The sequence below is a fragment of the Stenella coeruleoalba genome (genome assembly GCF_951394435.1).
Source record: "Stenella coeruleoalba genome assembly, chromosome: 1".
Classification (NCBI taxonomy): domain Eukaryota; kingdom Metazoa; phylum Chordata; class Mammalia; order Artiodactyla; family Delphinidae; genus Stenella; species Stenella coeruleoalba.
In genome coordinates this window covers 103,160,976-103,175,510 of record NC_137169.1, presented here as the reverse complement: position 1 = coordinate 103,175,510, position 14,535 = coordinate 103,160,976, and the positions used below count along the sequence as shown (strand labels likewise).

The window sequence follows — 14,535 nt, the reverse complement described above, 5'->3', positions numbered from 1 at the left end:
GGCTAACTTTAAATTAGATAATAACTTCTGTAATTATAATGATATTATCACCTGAATTGAAGTAGAAATTGGCTGCATGGAACTAATATTTTAGACTTCTTATGAAAAATTTTATTTCACTGATCATTCATAACTTCACAAATAAAACACACCAGAAAGATAACATATTTGTTCTGTGAGGAGCTGGTGAGTAAAAAACATACAAGCCACAGCCATTGGTATGCGGTATGTAACATATACATACCACATACCATTGGTATGTGATATGTAATATATTACACACCACATCCATTATTTTTGTCAAATCATTGCTTTCATGTTTCTGAGGGCATTATTTCTTAGGTGCTCTTCTGTCTATGCAATGCTATAAAAAAATAATTTCATAACATTCTACCTTGCACTTAATTTCTATTCCCTGTCTTAAATTTCCCACTTATATTTGATATATCATTTCTAAAAGGAAAATAACTAATCCAACAAGTAAAAATTGAGTCAAAATCATAAATAATTTAGTGTCTAGGTAAAAAGAACTCTAGAGGATGCAAAAATCATATAATGTAGGTAAAGGAAAGAGACATGCACAAAGAAAACAATTGAAGTAAAGTATCAAATGTGCTAAAAGTCAGTTGTAAGAAAATAAAAGATCATTTTAAAGAAGGTACAGATTAGTCCGTAAAGTCATGGGAAAAAAAATATTCATGAGTCCTCCAAGACAGGCAGAATCTGTAGAGATGGAAAAATAAGTACACTTAAGTCAACAAAAGAAATTCAACAAAAGCTAAAAAGCATGAGGAATATCTGGGACAGGCAATCTGAATACAGTTTGAATGGGCTAATAGTAAGGGAAGAACTTAAACTATTTTCCTGTATCCTTCCCTCCTATTAACTTCTCTTAAGGAAAAAATAGTTGTAGAAACTCTTAAAATATGTCCATTACTCCATGTTCAATGGATGTTTTGTCCATTGGACATGTTATATGTATCTAAAGAGATTAAATTTCCCCCCAAAATGCGATAGCACATAGTCTAAGAAAGGTGTTATCCAATTTCAATATGAAATAAATTAAGTTATATAATAGTCATTATTTTAATGATGTTCAGCAATTTTTTTTTTTTAATCTAGAAACCCAGATCAAGAAGGTACTATATTTTGGAAGTCTAAGATCTAGTTTGGGCATTAATTTTGCATTTTACCTCAGAATAAACTAAAACAATGTATCAAACTAGCTTCCCATGTAGACATAATAATGTTTAACTACCAGTAAGTTACTGCTCAGTCTCATGAAAAGATTCAGCAACATTTCCTACAAACCCAGCTAAGTATTAAGCAGCAGGCCATGTTTATCAGTAAGTGGAATATATGAAGAATACCAGATTTTGAAATAATGTTAATTATAATTCCAACAAACTGAAGTAAAATCCCAAGGCAGTAATTATTGTATGAATTTAGCCCAAATAACTGCTAAGAAGTGAATATATTTTTAAACAAGGTTGCCAAAAATTATAGCCTAGCTATAAGAAAATACAGCAGAAGATGTAATGGTAGGAAGTAAGCAAAACTAGAATTGTACTTCTTAATTAAAGGATCTAAGGTGAGATTAAAGATAAGTAAAAACAGTGAAAGATGTGAAAATACAGGATACAAACCAAATAGTAATCTTTTGGGGCATACGATGGCAAAGAGGGTCACAGGTTCATTGACTGGCAATGTGAAAATGATGTCAGAACAAGCATGACAGCAACAACCAGAGACTGCATTTTAAAATTTTTCATTTGTACTCACAACATTCTGAGGAAGACAGCGCAGGTATTATTACCCCAACTTTTTGCAGATGGAGCAACTGAGGCTTTAGGAAGGCTAAATGATTTGCCTAAAGCTCATAGATAATAAATAGTGAAACAGGGGCTTTTTGCATCCTAGCTCACATGTTCTTTTCATAATATCAGTGTTTCATATCAGTATGAAATGTGAAAGTCAGAAATATAGGGCATCCTTTCGTAACTCTGGTATTCTATGAATTTCTCAAAGGCAGGGAAGATATCTTGTTCACACTTCAACCTGTAAGAATCCAGCATTAACGCCTGGCGCATAATATGTGCTCCATGTTTAATGGAGTGAATGATTAATATAATAACCATAATATACCATATTTTAATACATCTGTTGCATGAAATGCTACTATTTTAGATCTAGTATTTGATTTGTGGTCAAAAGCTGCATAACAACAAGTCTTATTATCATGGGTCCTAGTACAAACACTTAATATCCACTCTGGTCCTCAATGTTTTACTAATTTCAGCTTTAAGTATATATTTGATATTCTATACCGACATCATGACAATATATTTTAACTTCTATTTGTAACTCAGATAACAGACTTTAGATGTATTATATACTAACTTAAACCACCACAAAATAACATCTGCTTCAATGTCCCTTTGACTTAGTTATATTTTGTCACGAAATGGAATCCTTGATTTGGTTACTGAGAGAGCTGAAGGGTCAATTTCACCACAAATTCAATTCTTTATTATATAAAAATAACTTGACAGATTTATGAACTAGGATAAATTTTAAGCCAACCATATTTGTTTCATGGTACCTGATGATAAATTAACCCTAAAACATAAATTCAGTTATTTAACTAAAACAACAATTCAACTTCTGAAATCACAATCAGAAATTCCTAGTTTTTAGTTTTTCAGGGAACTCATTTTCTATTATTTCATATAGAAACATACATTTTTGGGATTTCCCTGGTGGAGCAGTGGTTAAGAATCCGCCTGCCAAAGCAGGGGACACAGGTTCAAGCTCTGGTCCGGGAAGATCCCATATGCCGCGGAGCAACTAGGCCCAAGCGCAGCAACGAAGACCCAACGCAGCCAAAAATAAATAAATAAAATAACAATAATAATAATAATTTTTTAAAAATACATTTTTAAAGCCAGAGAAAAACTTGGAAGACCTAGTCCAGTGTTTCTCAACCCTATTCTCCAGGCTTTTATTTAAACCTAATTGCCTTCTCCTTCCATGAAATATTATTAACAAATATATACTGTTTATCTATCTATGACTCTGTGTGTGTGTGTGTGTGTGTGTGTGTGTGTGTGTGTGTGTGTGTGTGTGTGTGTGTGTGTGTGTGTGTGTATGCTTTATATTTAAAGATATTTTTTGCCCCCAGGAACCAATTTTTGTCACCTGTAAAACTGAGAATCGTCTCATTTTTTTAGGTAAGGACACTGAAGCCCAGAAATATCACATACTTGCCTAAAGCAACATAACAGGTTCTTTTTAAAGGCACAAACAACTTAAAATTATTGGTGAACTGACCAAGAGACAAACTACTAGTTATCTACATACCAATTATACATATAACATACAGTTATATACATACTCAATATAACTAATATCTTTATTGGCAAGGCGTGTAACCTAAATCAACTCTGTATTCTTTTAAGCAACTGATTTTACAGAAGCTGAAATAAATGGATGAAATGGATTCTTCTATATTAAAATAAACAACGTTAGCCCATACATCCCTAAAAGCCCTACCTATTGTCTTTAAAACAACTTCTTCAAAATCTTTATTAACAAAAACAGAATTCAGAATAATAATTTAGAAAGATGCAGGAACATTATTTTCAGAATTAAAATTCATGTTTTTAAGAAAATTTACTGTGTTAGAATAAATTATTTTGAAGTAAAAACTGCCTATTTATTTCCCTTCTAATTCCTGGACATATTTTTATCTTAGAAATTATTTTAGACTAAGTAATTAGCATTATTAATATTCTTACCAGTTCTGTCATATGACTCATGACATGTACGTGCAATTTCCGCTCCTAGCTCTAAATAATGTCCAGCTCGATCCATTCTAGAACCATCTGCTCCTAGCACAAACATTCCCCCAGCAAAGCAGGCCAAATGCCCCATCTTCTTTTCCAAGTGCCCGTTCTTCCATTCTCCAATAAAGGTAAGACCTCCCCGAGACTTCCTAATAAGATGTTTTTCTATAGCCTATAAGAAAGAGTAGATATTCAAAATTTTAGAGGAAAAGTGTTAGTATTCAAACTTACTACATCATTCTCACACAAAACCTTGGTAATATGAAATTCTACAAAGCTGTAACTTTCCCAAACTGGAAGACTTAATTTACAATAATTAAGTTTGGGAGTGAGCAATCAAGTTACACATCATCTTGAACAAATATCCAAATCACAAGTATAATGAGACAAGGTGGGAGACAGGAGACTGGCCTCAAGATTACCTTTCAACACAACACTACCCATATTACAGGTTTTTTCTTCTTGCTCTAAATGAAATTCATAATAATCAGTGAGCTGAGGTCAGGTTGACAAGTTAAAACCCAGAGGCTCTACCGGTTTATTTTCTATTTCAAACAACAAAAAATGAATAGGAAGAAAACACCCAAGTTAATCAGAAAAATGTGATTTTGATAATCAGTTAAAATGGTTTCTTTTTCATGTAACTATACATGTTGTCTAAGTGTTTTAAAAAGGCATATTAGGTGAGATACATTATATGTTATAAAACTTAGAAAAACACTTGAAAGTTCAAACTTAACTCCTTAGTTCCTTACTTCACAGACTTAGGCATTTGTTTTGGATGCTGTGCCAGGGTTAAGACAGGCCATGGGACAATGTCAATTTTACTTCTTCTGAAATGTCAACTTTCCTTAAAGCAGTGGGAATGGAAAGATAAATATTTTACATTAAACCTGAATATAACACGAAGTAGAGTCCAACAATCACATTTCATTTTAAAAATGAAATAGTTTAAGAACTTTGGACCATGTTCTTAGACTTTGCTGAGAGGGGCTAAAGAATAATTCTCTACCTTTAGAGGCACTTCTTTGTAAAAGTATAAGGAATTGCATTAATTCAGTTCTCTTTGGTAGAAATTATTATACATAATTAAATACTATACTTTCCTGACAATAAAAAGTAATAAGACTCAATTCACATTTTTATTGTGGGCTGTTTTCTGACAAGCTCAATAACAATCAGCTTTTGAAAAATTTATTCTATGTTCTTTATCACAATAATGTTTGTTCTACAGAAACACAAGGACTATGCCTTATTCATCATCTTACACTCCACAAACCCTATAAGTGTAGTATGCATTCAACAATTGTTCAATTAATAAGTCATTTTATAAATAAATGGTACTCTTTGATAATTGTATTTGACCTGTTAGAGGAAGAAGGGGTAGCTGATAAGTAAAATAATAAGGGACCACCATTGGATTATAAATGTTTATTGTTGTTTTATTTTAACCATAGTACTATGAAGCACAAATGAAAACATTAGTTTTTTGAGTAAAGGGCCAATGTTTTTCATCTTTGTGGACCTCCCTACTTCTAACATGTGGGTAAACTTTTTACCAACAATTCACTTACAGACCCCTGAAATTTCTTGTATGGCTCCCTTCTCTCAGTAAAATTAAGACAAATGTCTAAGAGTTCAACTTATGTAAAAATTTTTGAATGGCAGTTAAGAGTAATATTATTGCTCTTCTATTAAAAATTGTTAAACAAATCTTCATAAATAGTGGCATTAATTTCTTCCTCCAAAGGGACCTTTAAAAAGGTATAATTTTTCTTCATTATTTTAAATAAAGACTAAATATAAACTTGATCAGAATATAAAACCCATAACTACATAATTTTTAAAAAGAAAGCTAAGATGTAGGAACCAGGAATATGGGTAGCCATAAGTGTAGAGGAAGGTAAGATGAGGATGGAATAATTTAAATATATTAGTTCAGAAAGACAAATTAAAAAAATGACTTATCTCAAACTAGAATGGGATCTTAAAATTCATAATCATTCCTATCTCTTCTGTGCACACCACATGTCATTTATTTTACAATTTGTATATACTGTCTCCTAACAGAATTAACAGTCATCGAAGATAATTAACATCGCAAAAACTGCATACATGTCTCAAAATGAAAGTTAGCCAACTGGTTATTTAAACACACTTAGTAGGTGCTCATTTTAGACTTAAGAACTAATAAAAACAGGACACAGAATACAAATATAGAAAGATTTTTAGGACACATATATAGCAGATGATTCATGGAAAATAATTTTAATTTATGAGATTAACTTTCAAAACAGGTATCATGCTTTTCAAAATATATGATTTAAAAAGCAATGACAGTACAGATGAACCAGTTTGCAAGGCAGAAATCGAGACATAGATGTAGAGAACAAACGTATGGACACCAAGGGGGGAAAGCGGCAGGGGGGTGGGAGTGGGATGAATTGGGAGATTGGGATTGATATATATACACTAATATGTATAAAATAGATAATAAGAAAAATAAATTTTTTAAAAAGCAATGACAAATATCATGTTCTTTTTCCTTTAGGAAACATTATGCAAAACAAGAGAAAATGGTTTTAGATTCAAAATATTACAAGCAGCGAACTATGAAGAAAAAATGATTACGTGGTATATGACATGTCACACTTTCTCAAAAATAAAAACAGTAAATACAGTCATTCATTTATCAAATACTTACTGAATACCTATTGTTTCAGGTCATACTAGACAATAATAAACAAATTAGTCTGTCTTCAAGGAACCCACAGACTAGTGGGAATGACTAAGGGTGGCTGTTTCCAACATTGCAATTCTAAAATTATTACATTCTTCCTAGATAATGACTTTTCTTGCATCATAAAAATTTCTAGGTTTAAAGTTTAATAACAGAATAAAATTCTACAACTTTTCAAAATACAGGTCTTCATAAAGAATTTTAGAAGTCACATACTAAAGTGGAGATTCCTGATTACCCATCAATTTAGTTCAATTTCTTAGTCAACACACTCCTTCAAGAAACATTTATTGAATGCCCACAATGGGTGAAGCACTATAATGCCACATATTAGTTCAACTCCTGTGCATTTTTATAAACAACTATAGAGATTAGTTCCTCAAAAAGTAAGGATATAAATGGGTAATAAGATCCTTGGTTTAACTTAAATACAAAACAACTGTAACTTTGAGTATGGATGATTGACTAGAGTCAGAAATGGTGTTACATACAAAATACACAATTTTTAAAAGTGATTAAATTATTACAGGGATAGGGGTTTATACTAGATCAGAAAGCAAATAATTTACAAAGTAATTAAATCACTTTTCTATGTCATAGTTTCCACTTGGAGGTATCACATATAAGTGTTTCCAAGAATGAAACTTGTTCCAATTTTAAACTTTTATACTGTGATACGGGGTTACATAAATATAAAACAATACAGAATAGTGGTTAAGAGCATAGGCTTTGGATCTAGACTCGAGTTCCAGGCTCCATCACTAACTAAGCTATGCGACCTTCAGCAAGTTACTTAACCTCTCTGCACCTTAAGGTCCTCATGTACAAAATGGTAGAGAAGATTAAATGATTTCACATATGTAAAAGGGGTCAGAACAGGGGTCAGAACAGTTCCTGGCATGTAAAAAGTACTACAAAAGTGTTTTGTCCTTATTATTTACCCATAAGGCTCTCAACATGTAGGTTTAATGGGTCATTTCAAAAAAGGAATGTTTATGGAAAAGTATGTGAAGTTAGCTTTTCCAGTCTCTGTAGAAAATAGCTACAAGTAATTAAGATAAATTTTCATACATAAATATGTTACACTAAATTCCTCAACAATTTCTTTAAAGTGCCACAATAAAGAAAAACTTAATATATGACTATTAAAATACTAACAAACTCTAAGGAATGTATATAATATGTACAGATGCTTATCAATTTCTATCAAATACATCATATATTCGATATGTTAATTAGGTAAAGGTTCTGATAATAATTACCTCAATAGCATCATCATACATTTTTCTGGCCTCATGATCTGTTTTATCTGACATCAACCATGCTTTTAGTAAGTACTCATAAAAACTGTCTCCTAGCCCGCCAACTGATGTATGATCTGCAACAAAAGAGAAAAGAGAAGGATGGAGGTGGAAGAAAGAGAAGACAGAGGATAAAAAATAATGTTTTTTAATTACAATGACTATATTAAGACCAATAATTTAAACATTATAGTGACAGCCGTATTTCCAACATACTTCAAATTTAGTCCAGTAGGAGTTTACCATAATCACTCTCCTCAAATATGTATCCAAGTTTCTAGGATATCTTTTTGTCCTGGATGTGGTATTTCACATATTTAGTAGTCTTTTTCACGTATTGGTGATTATGTGGAAGAACACTATTGATGGGAATGTAAAATGGTACATCCACTTTGGAAAACAACTTGGCAGTTTCTTAAAAAGATAAATATACACACCTACCATACGATACAAACATCCCGTTCTTGGATATTTACTCCTGAGAAAGAAGAACACACGTCCACTCGAAGGCTTGTGTGTGAATGTTCAAAGCATTTTATTTGTAACAGCCCCAAAGTGAAAATAACCCAGATGTCCATCAACAGGTGAATGGATAAACAAATTGTGGTATTCCACAAAGTGGAACTGTACTCGGAACTACGGATATACACAACATGGATGAATCTCAAAATAATACTGCTGAGTGAAAGAAGCCAGACAAAAATTAAAAGTACATATAAAGGATTGCATTTATATAAAGTTGTAGAGAATACAACAAACCTATCTGTAATGATAGAAAGCAGATCAGTGGTTGCTCGAGGAAGGAGTGAGAAAGGGAGTGAGGAAAATATCATAAAGGGGTATGAGGAAATCTTTTGGGGTGATATGTTAATTATTTTGATTGTGGTGATGGTTTTCATAAGTGTATACTTACTTTAAAGCTTGTCAAATTGTATACTTTATTATGTACAGTTTATGTCAATTTTACCTTAATAAAACTGTTTTTACAAAAGCAAGTAAACAAAATAAAAAGGATATTTGGAATCAGCCCAAACCTATCAGTAACATCAACAAATCAAATTAAACTCATCTTTTAAAATAAACTGAGACTCTCACACAGGAATTTTTTTAAGTTTTATTTTATTAATCTATATAAATACTTTTTACTAAAGACACACCTAAACTAAAACTGCCCAGGAAATTGAAAATAAAGAAACAGTCAAAAGAGAGATGAGGATGGACAGGAGGTTTATACATAAGACTTAAGGAGAGTAAAGAATAAGAAAGTAAACTGATCAAAGTTAGAGTTGTGAGGGGTGATCCAGTTAGAATTGGAAATTATAAATTTATAGTGACTTTACCCTGTATTACTGATGATTTTCATCAGCAATCCTCAGTTGACTCTGTAGATGAATGCAAAAGGTACATGGCTACACTGATACAAGTATTGGGATTTGTAGGACAGGTAACACAGAAGACTAAACGTGCTCGCGTATTCTCACACTATTTTGGATCCTATGCAGTCTAGGCTGGTTAGGAAAGGAAGCAACAGGTGATCCTCTTGTCCAACCATTCAGGATCCTCGCGCCACTGTTCACCTATTGCATGCAACCAGTAAAACATCGGCCCACCTGTCAGTCTACTCTACTATTATCCCCAAATTCACAATTTTCACCGCCAATGAGAACCTCAGCATTGCTTGTCAACTTTTCTATGACCCCTTGATTAGTGCTCTTTCCCATTCCCTAAAGCAGATTTTTGAAATCTCTTCTTCAAAAGGCCTCTACAGCTCTACCTTCTTCCTTACTCTCAGCAGACAACCAAGCCTTCAAATTCACATAAAAAATACAGATCATTCACCCCAAAAATGTATCTTTCAACTTCCTATACCCCCACCTATCAATTTATCTATTCCCTTTGCCTGTTAAAGAGGAAGAAATGTTCCTTCTCTACTCTATGCACTCCATCTAGCTCTGGACACTAACCACTTCTGCTTCCTTTCCAGGAATCCCCCTCTTGGTTTATCAACCTCTACCCTTCAACTGAAACTACCTCTTATTATTAACATCTTAAAATAATCTAATTTTTCTTAACTCTACCACACTCTTTTGGTTTGATATCTATCAGGTGTTTACTGAAAGAATGGAGAAAGAGAAATCATGGATGATGTCTAGATTTCTTGCTGGGGCAAATGAGTGAACAGTGGTGCTCTTCACTGAAACTGGGAATACTAGAGGGGGAAATGGCTTAAAGTGGAAGGAGTGTGAATCTTGGGCATGCTGAATTTGAGGGACTGGCTGGATAGCTAAATGGATATAACAAACATGTGGAAATCCAGAGAGAGGTAAGTTGGGGGTATAACTTTGGGAGTTATAAAATTGGGATTTATAAAAGTGTATTTGAGCCATAATGGAGTTTACTCAGAGAGAATGTATGAAATGATCAAAGGACACAAATGGTACTTAGGAGCATGGTCTCAAACATATATTTGGTCTCAACTTTGGTCTCAAACATATATTTCTGGATATGTCGTAGATCTAAGGATTAATAAATGAGCAGGAAAAGAAAACATAACAAAATTAAAGTAGGTGAAATAACGAGAAAAAGATGGAAAAGGCAAAAGTCTTTGGCATCACGGTTTAGGGGAAATGATTTTTAGATATGTTAATTATTGCTAGGGATTAGAGATTTAGTTACAGGTTACTTAGGTTACAGGATGTAGTCTCAGTCCTGCCTGACAGGCTCTCTCCAGCCCTTCTAGACTCTAGGTCCAGTGGAAGTTTATATGCTTAATAAATGAATACACAGCAGACGCCTGCAATCCTTGGTTAACTACGGAATTTATCACCCAGCAGTCTGACTTTCTTATTTGAACCACTGAACCATGCCTGCCTAGATGTCAAATCTGATGAACCATGTCACTCCAAGGTCCTTTTGAAATTCAGAAATTGATAACACATTATAAAGTATTACTAAATACCAGTGGTTCATATTATCTGTCTTAGCATGTCATGAAGTTAACGGCAGGTTTCTAAGAAGTTAATTCTTGAAGTGTTCTTACAAGAAATTCTAGAATAAAAATATTTGTATCATGTGTTATAGTTTATGAAGCATTTTCAAATATACTTATTATCTCATAAATATGACCCACACAACTGTCTTATTAAAATAAGTACAATTAGAACAGATGAAGAAACAAAGGCATGAGGTTAAATAACTTATCTAAATTATTAAGCAGGAAAGCCTGGATTAGTCTTCTAACTCCAAATATTATACCCATTCTTGCTTTTCTTTCACAGTTTTTAAATCAGTAGTATAAAATTTAGTTAATCAGTAATGATAAACTTCCTATATTTTCTTCACTTAAGTCATTAAACGGCATAGGCTAAGTGTTGTACTTAGAAAACTAGTGAAAAATAGAGTAAAAAAAAAAGATATTAATGATGTGCCTTTAAATCTAGGTTGCTTACTATATTCTTTTATATCTGTTGCCAAGTACTCTTCCTGAAGGTAATTACCATAACTATTCTCTGTGATTGCTGTGTGCATGTCACAGACATTATCATTACTCTAATTATAATACAGTTAGCCAAAGCTGAATTGTTAAATTTCAGTTCAATTCACTGTTTGTTTTGCAGACTATTTATAGTTATGACAGATGTATACTGCTCAAAGATAATAATGGAATTTGATACACTTTTCAGAAACTGATACGAAATATACAAAAATACTAAAAGGAATAAATTGGACAATTTAAAAGGACTGCAGCTGCTAAAGGGATATCAGGATAGCTCCCCTAGAAGTTTAAAGACCTCTTGTCAAAACAACCAGTGAATAGCTCTTTTTATAACAGTCTCAAAATTAATAAATGCTGAGAGTGAACATACTCTAAAGAAGTCATCTGGATTTGTTTTGTGGGAAAAAACAAGTATGAATGAAAGAATTGTTTTTTACTGCAATTTTTTATTGTGGTAAAATACATATAACATGAACATTACTATTTTTACCATTTTTTAAGTGTACTATTCAGTGGCATTAATTACATTCATAATGTGGTACAAACATTGTCATTATTTCCAAAACTTTTTCTTCACCCCAAATAGAAACTCTGTACCTATTAAGCAATAACTCTCCATTCTCCTCCCACCCAAGCCCCTGGTAACCTCCAATCCACTTTCTGTCTCTGTAAATTTGACTACTCTAGATATCTGATGTAACTGGAATTATACAGTATTTGTCCTTTTGCAACTGGTGTTTTTCATTTCAGCATAATATTTTCAAGGTTCATCAAAGTTGTAGCATGTATCAGAACTTTATTCCTTTTTATAGCCAAATAATATTCCACTGAATGTATATACCACATTTTGTTTATCCATCTCTTGGACACTTCGGTTGCTTCTACGTTTGGGTATTGCAAATAATGTTGTTGTGAACACTGGCATACAAGTATCTGTTGGAGTCCTTGCTTTCAAATCTTTTGGGTAGATACCTAGGAGTTGAAATGCTAGATCATATGGAATTCTATGTTCAACTTATTGTGAAACCACCAAACTGTTTTTCACAGTGGCTACACCATTTTACATTCCCACTAGCGGTGTGAGAGGGTTCCAATTTATCCACACATCCTCACCAACACTCATTATCTGTCCTTTTGATTACAGTCATCCTGGTAGGTGTGAAGTGACATCTCATTATGCTTCTAATTGCATTCCCCTAATAACTAACGATGCTGAGCATTTTTTTCATGTGTTTATTTTCCATTTGAATATTTTCTTTGGAGAAATATCTATTCAAGTCCTTTACCCATTTTTTAATTGAGTGTCTGTCTTTTTGCTGTTGAGTTTTAGAAGGTCTTTATATATTCTGGATGTTAAGCCCTTATCAGATATATGATTTGCAAATATTAACTCTCATTTATTTGCAAATAAACTCTTGTTCTGTGGGTTGTCTTTCAATCTCATGACAATATCCTTTGATGCACAAAAGTTTCTAATTTTAATGAAATCCAATTGATCTATTTTTTCTATTGTTGCCTATGCTTTTGAAGAAGTCACTCCCAAATCCAAGGTCATGAAGATTTGTCCCTCTTCTAAGAGTTGTATAGTTTTGGTCCTTAAATTTAGGGTCTTGGGTGCATTGTGAGTTAAGTTTTGTATCTAATAAAGGTAAGGGCCCAACTTCATTCTTTTTCATGTGGCTATCTAGTTTCCACAACACCATATGATGAAGAGAAAGAGTTATAACTTTAATAATTAAGATGCCATCAGTGAGACACTGCTGGTCATTTCAAAGGCTGGCGATTCTCAAACAGTGATTTATTTTTTCCAGTATTCTAAGATTTTGGTGTGGAAAATAGCATCTTCTTATTTAAAAATGTTTTTAATCTTACTTCAAAAGTAATACATGTCCATTATCAAATTTAGATTAATAGAGGTAAACAAAACAAAAACAAACATTCAGTAAAAAACCACAGGTAACACTTTGGTTTCTATCCTTGTGGTATTTGTTTTCTCTCTTTTTCTCAATATCTTTCTAGATATTTCATATTTACCTATGTCAAGTATTCTATAACATAACTTTTAATGACTATATTGTATATCAGATCTGGAGGGATTATAATTTAACCAAATTTCTTTCATAGGATGTTTAAAAACTGCACTGTCCAATGTGGTAGGCTGTAGTCACAAATATCTAATTAAATTTAAATTAACTTAAAGTAAATAAGATTTAAAATGCAGTTCCACAACCATACTAACATTTCCAGTGCTCAATAACCACATGCTAATAACCACTACTATATTAGACAGGACAGAAATAGAACATTTTCATCATCATAGAAAGTTCCATTGGACTTTCTATGGAGTGCTTTAGAATGTTTCCAAATTATCCCTATTATAAATAACTCCAAAATTGTAAATTACCTCTCTATATATACATATATATGTGCTGGGTGTGTGTGTGTGCGTTTGTGTATATCTATCTATCTATCTATCTATATATATACATATATATATCTGAAAATTTCTTTGGAATAAATGCTTAGAAATGAGTCACTAGTTCAAAGGTCATACAAATTTTAATACTTTTTTTTTTAAGAAGATATTGGGGGTAGGAGTTTATTAATTTATTTTTGCTGTGTTGGGTCTTTGTTTCTGTGCGAGGGCTTTCTCTAGTTGTGGCAAGCGGGGGCCACTCTTCATCGCCGTGCGCGGGCCTCTCACTATCGTGGCCTCTCTTGTTGCAGAGCACAGGCTCCAGACGCACAGGCTCGGTAGTTGTGGCTCATGGGCCTAGTTGCTCCGCGGCATGTGGGATCCTCCCAGACCAGGGCTCGAACCCGTGTCTCCTGCATTAGCAGGCAGATTCTCAACCACTGCGCCACCAGGGAAGCCCTAATACTTTTTGAAGCACTGGATACAGGGATGTGTCCACTTCCTTTATAGATTTAATAGATAAAGAACAGTGTCTTCTGTTTAAAAGCTTCATTGATTTGATTAGGGACTTGGTGAAGTGGGAAGACAGAGGGACAAAGGTCTCTGATGACCAGTCTATGGAGATGCTACAAATATGGTACTACAGATGGCAGTCTTTTGTACATTCTAGTAAAGTAGCACCAGTCTGTACAGAAAGAGTGTACTGTTACACTACGTTGTCTCCACGTATCATCCTC

General features: G+C 33.1%; 1 protein-coding gene across 1 annotated transcript in view; it reads right to left on the bottom strand.

Moving 5' to 3' along the window:
• MAN1A2 (mannosidase alpha class 1A member 2) overlaps positions 1-14,535 on the bottom strand; it is a 161,232-nt gene that overhangs the window by 40,463 nt on the left and 106,234 nt on the right. Inside the window, exons 9-10 of the mRNA XM_079931821.1 lie at positions 7,848-7,963; positions 3,798-4,017 (exon numbers count right to left, since the gene is read on the bottom strand). Of these exons, the coding sequence (XP_079787947.1) occupies positions 3,798-4,017; positions 7,848-7,963 (336 nt within the window). The remainder of the gene's footprint in view (positions 1-3,797; positions 4,018-7,847; positions 7,964-14,535) is intronic.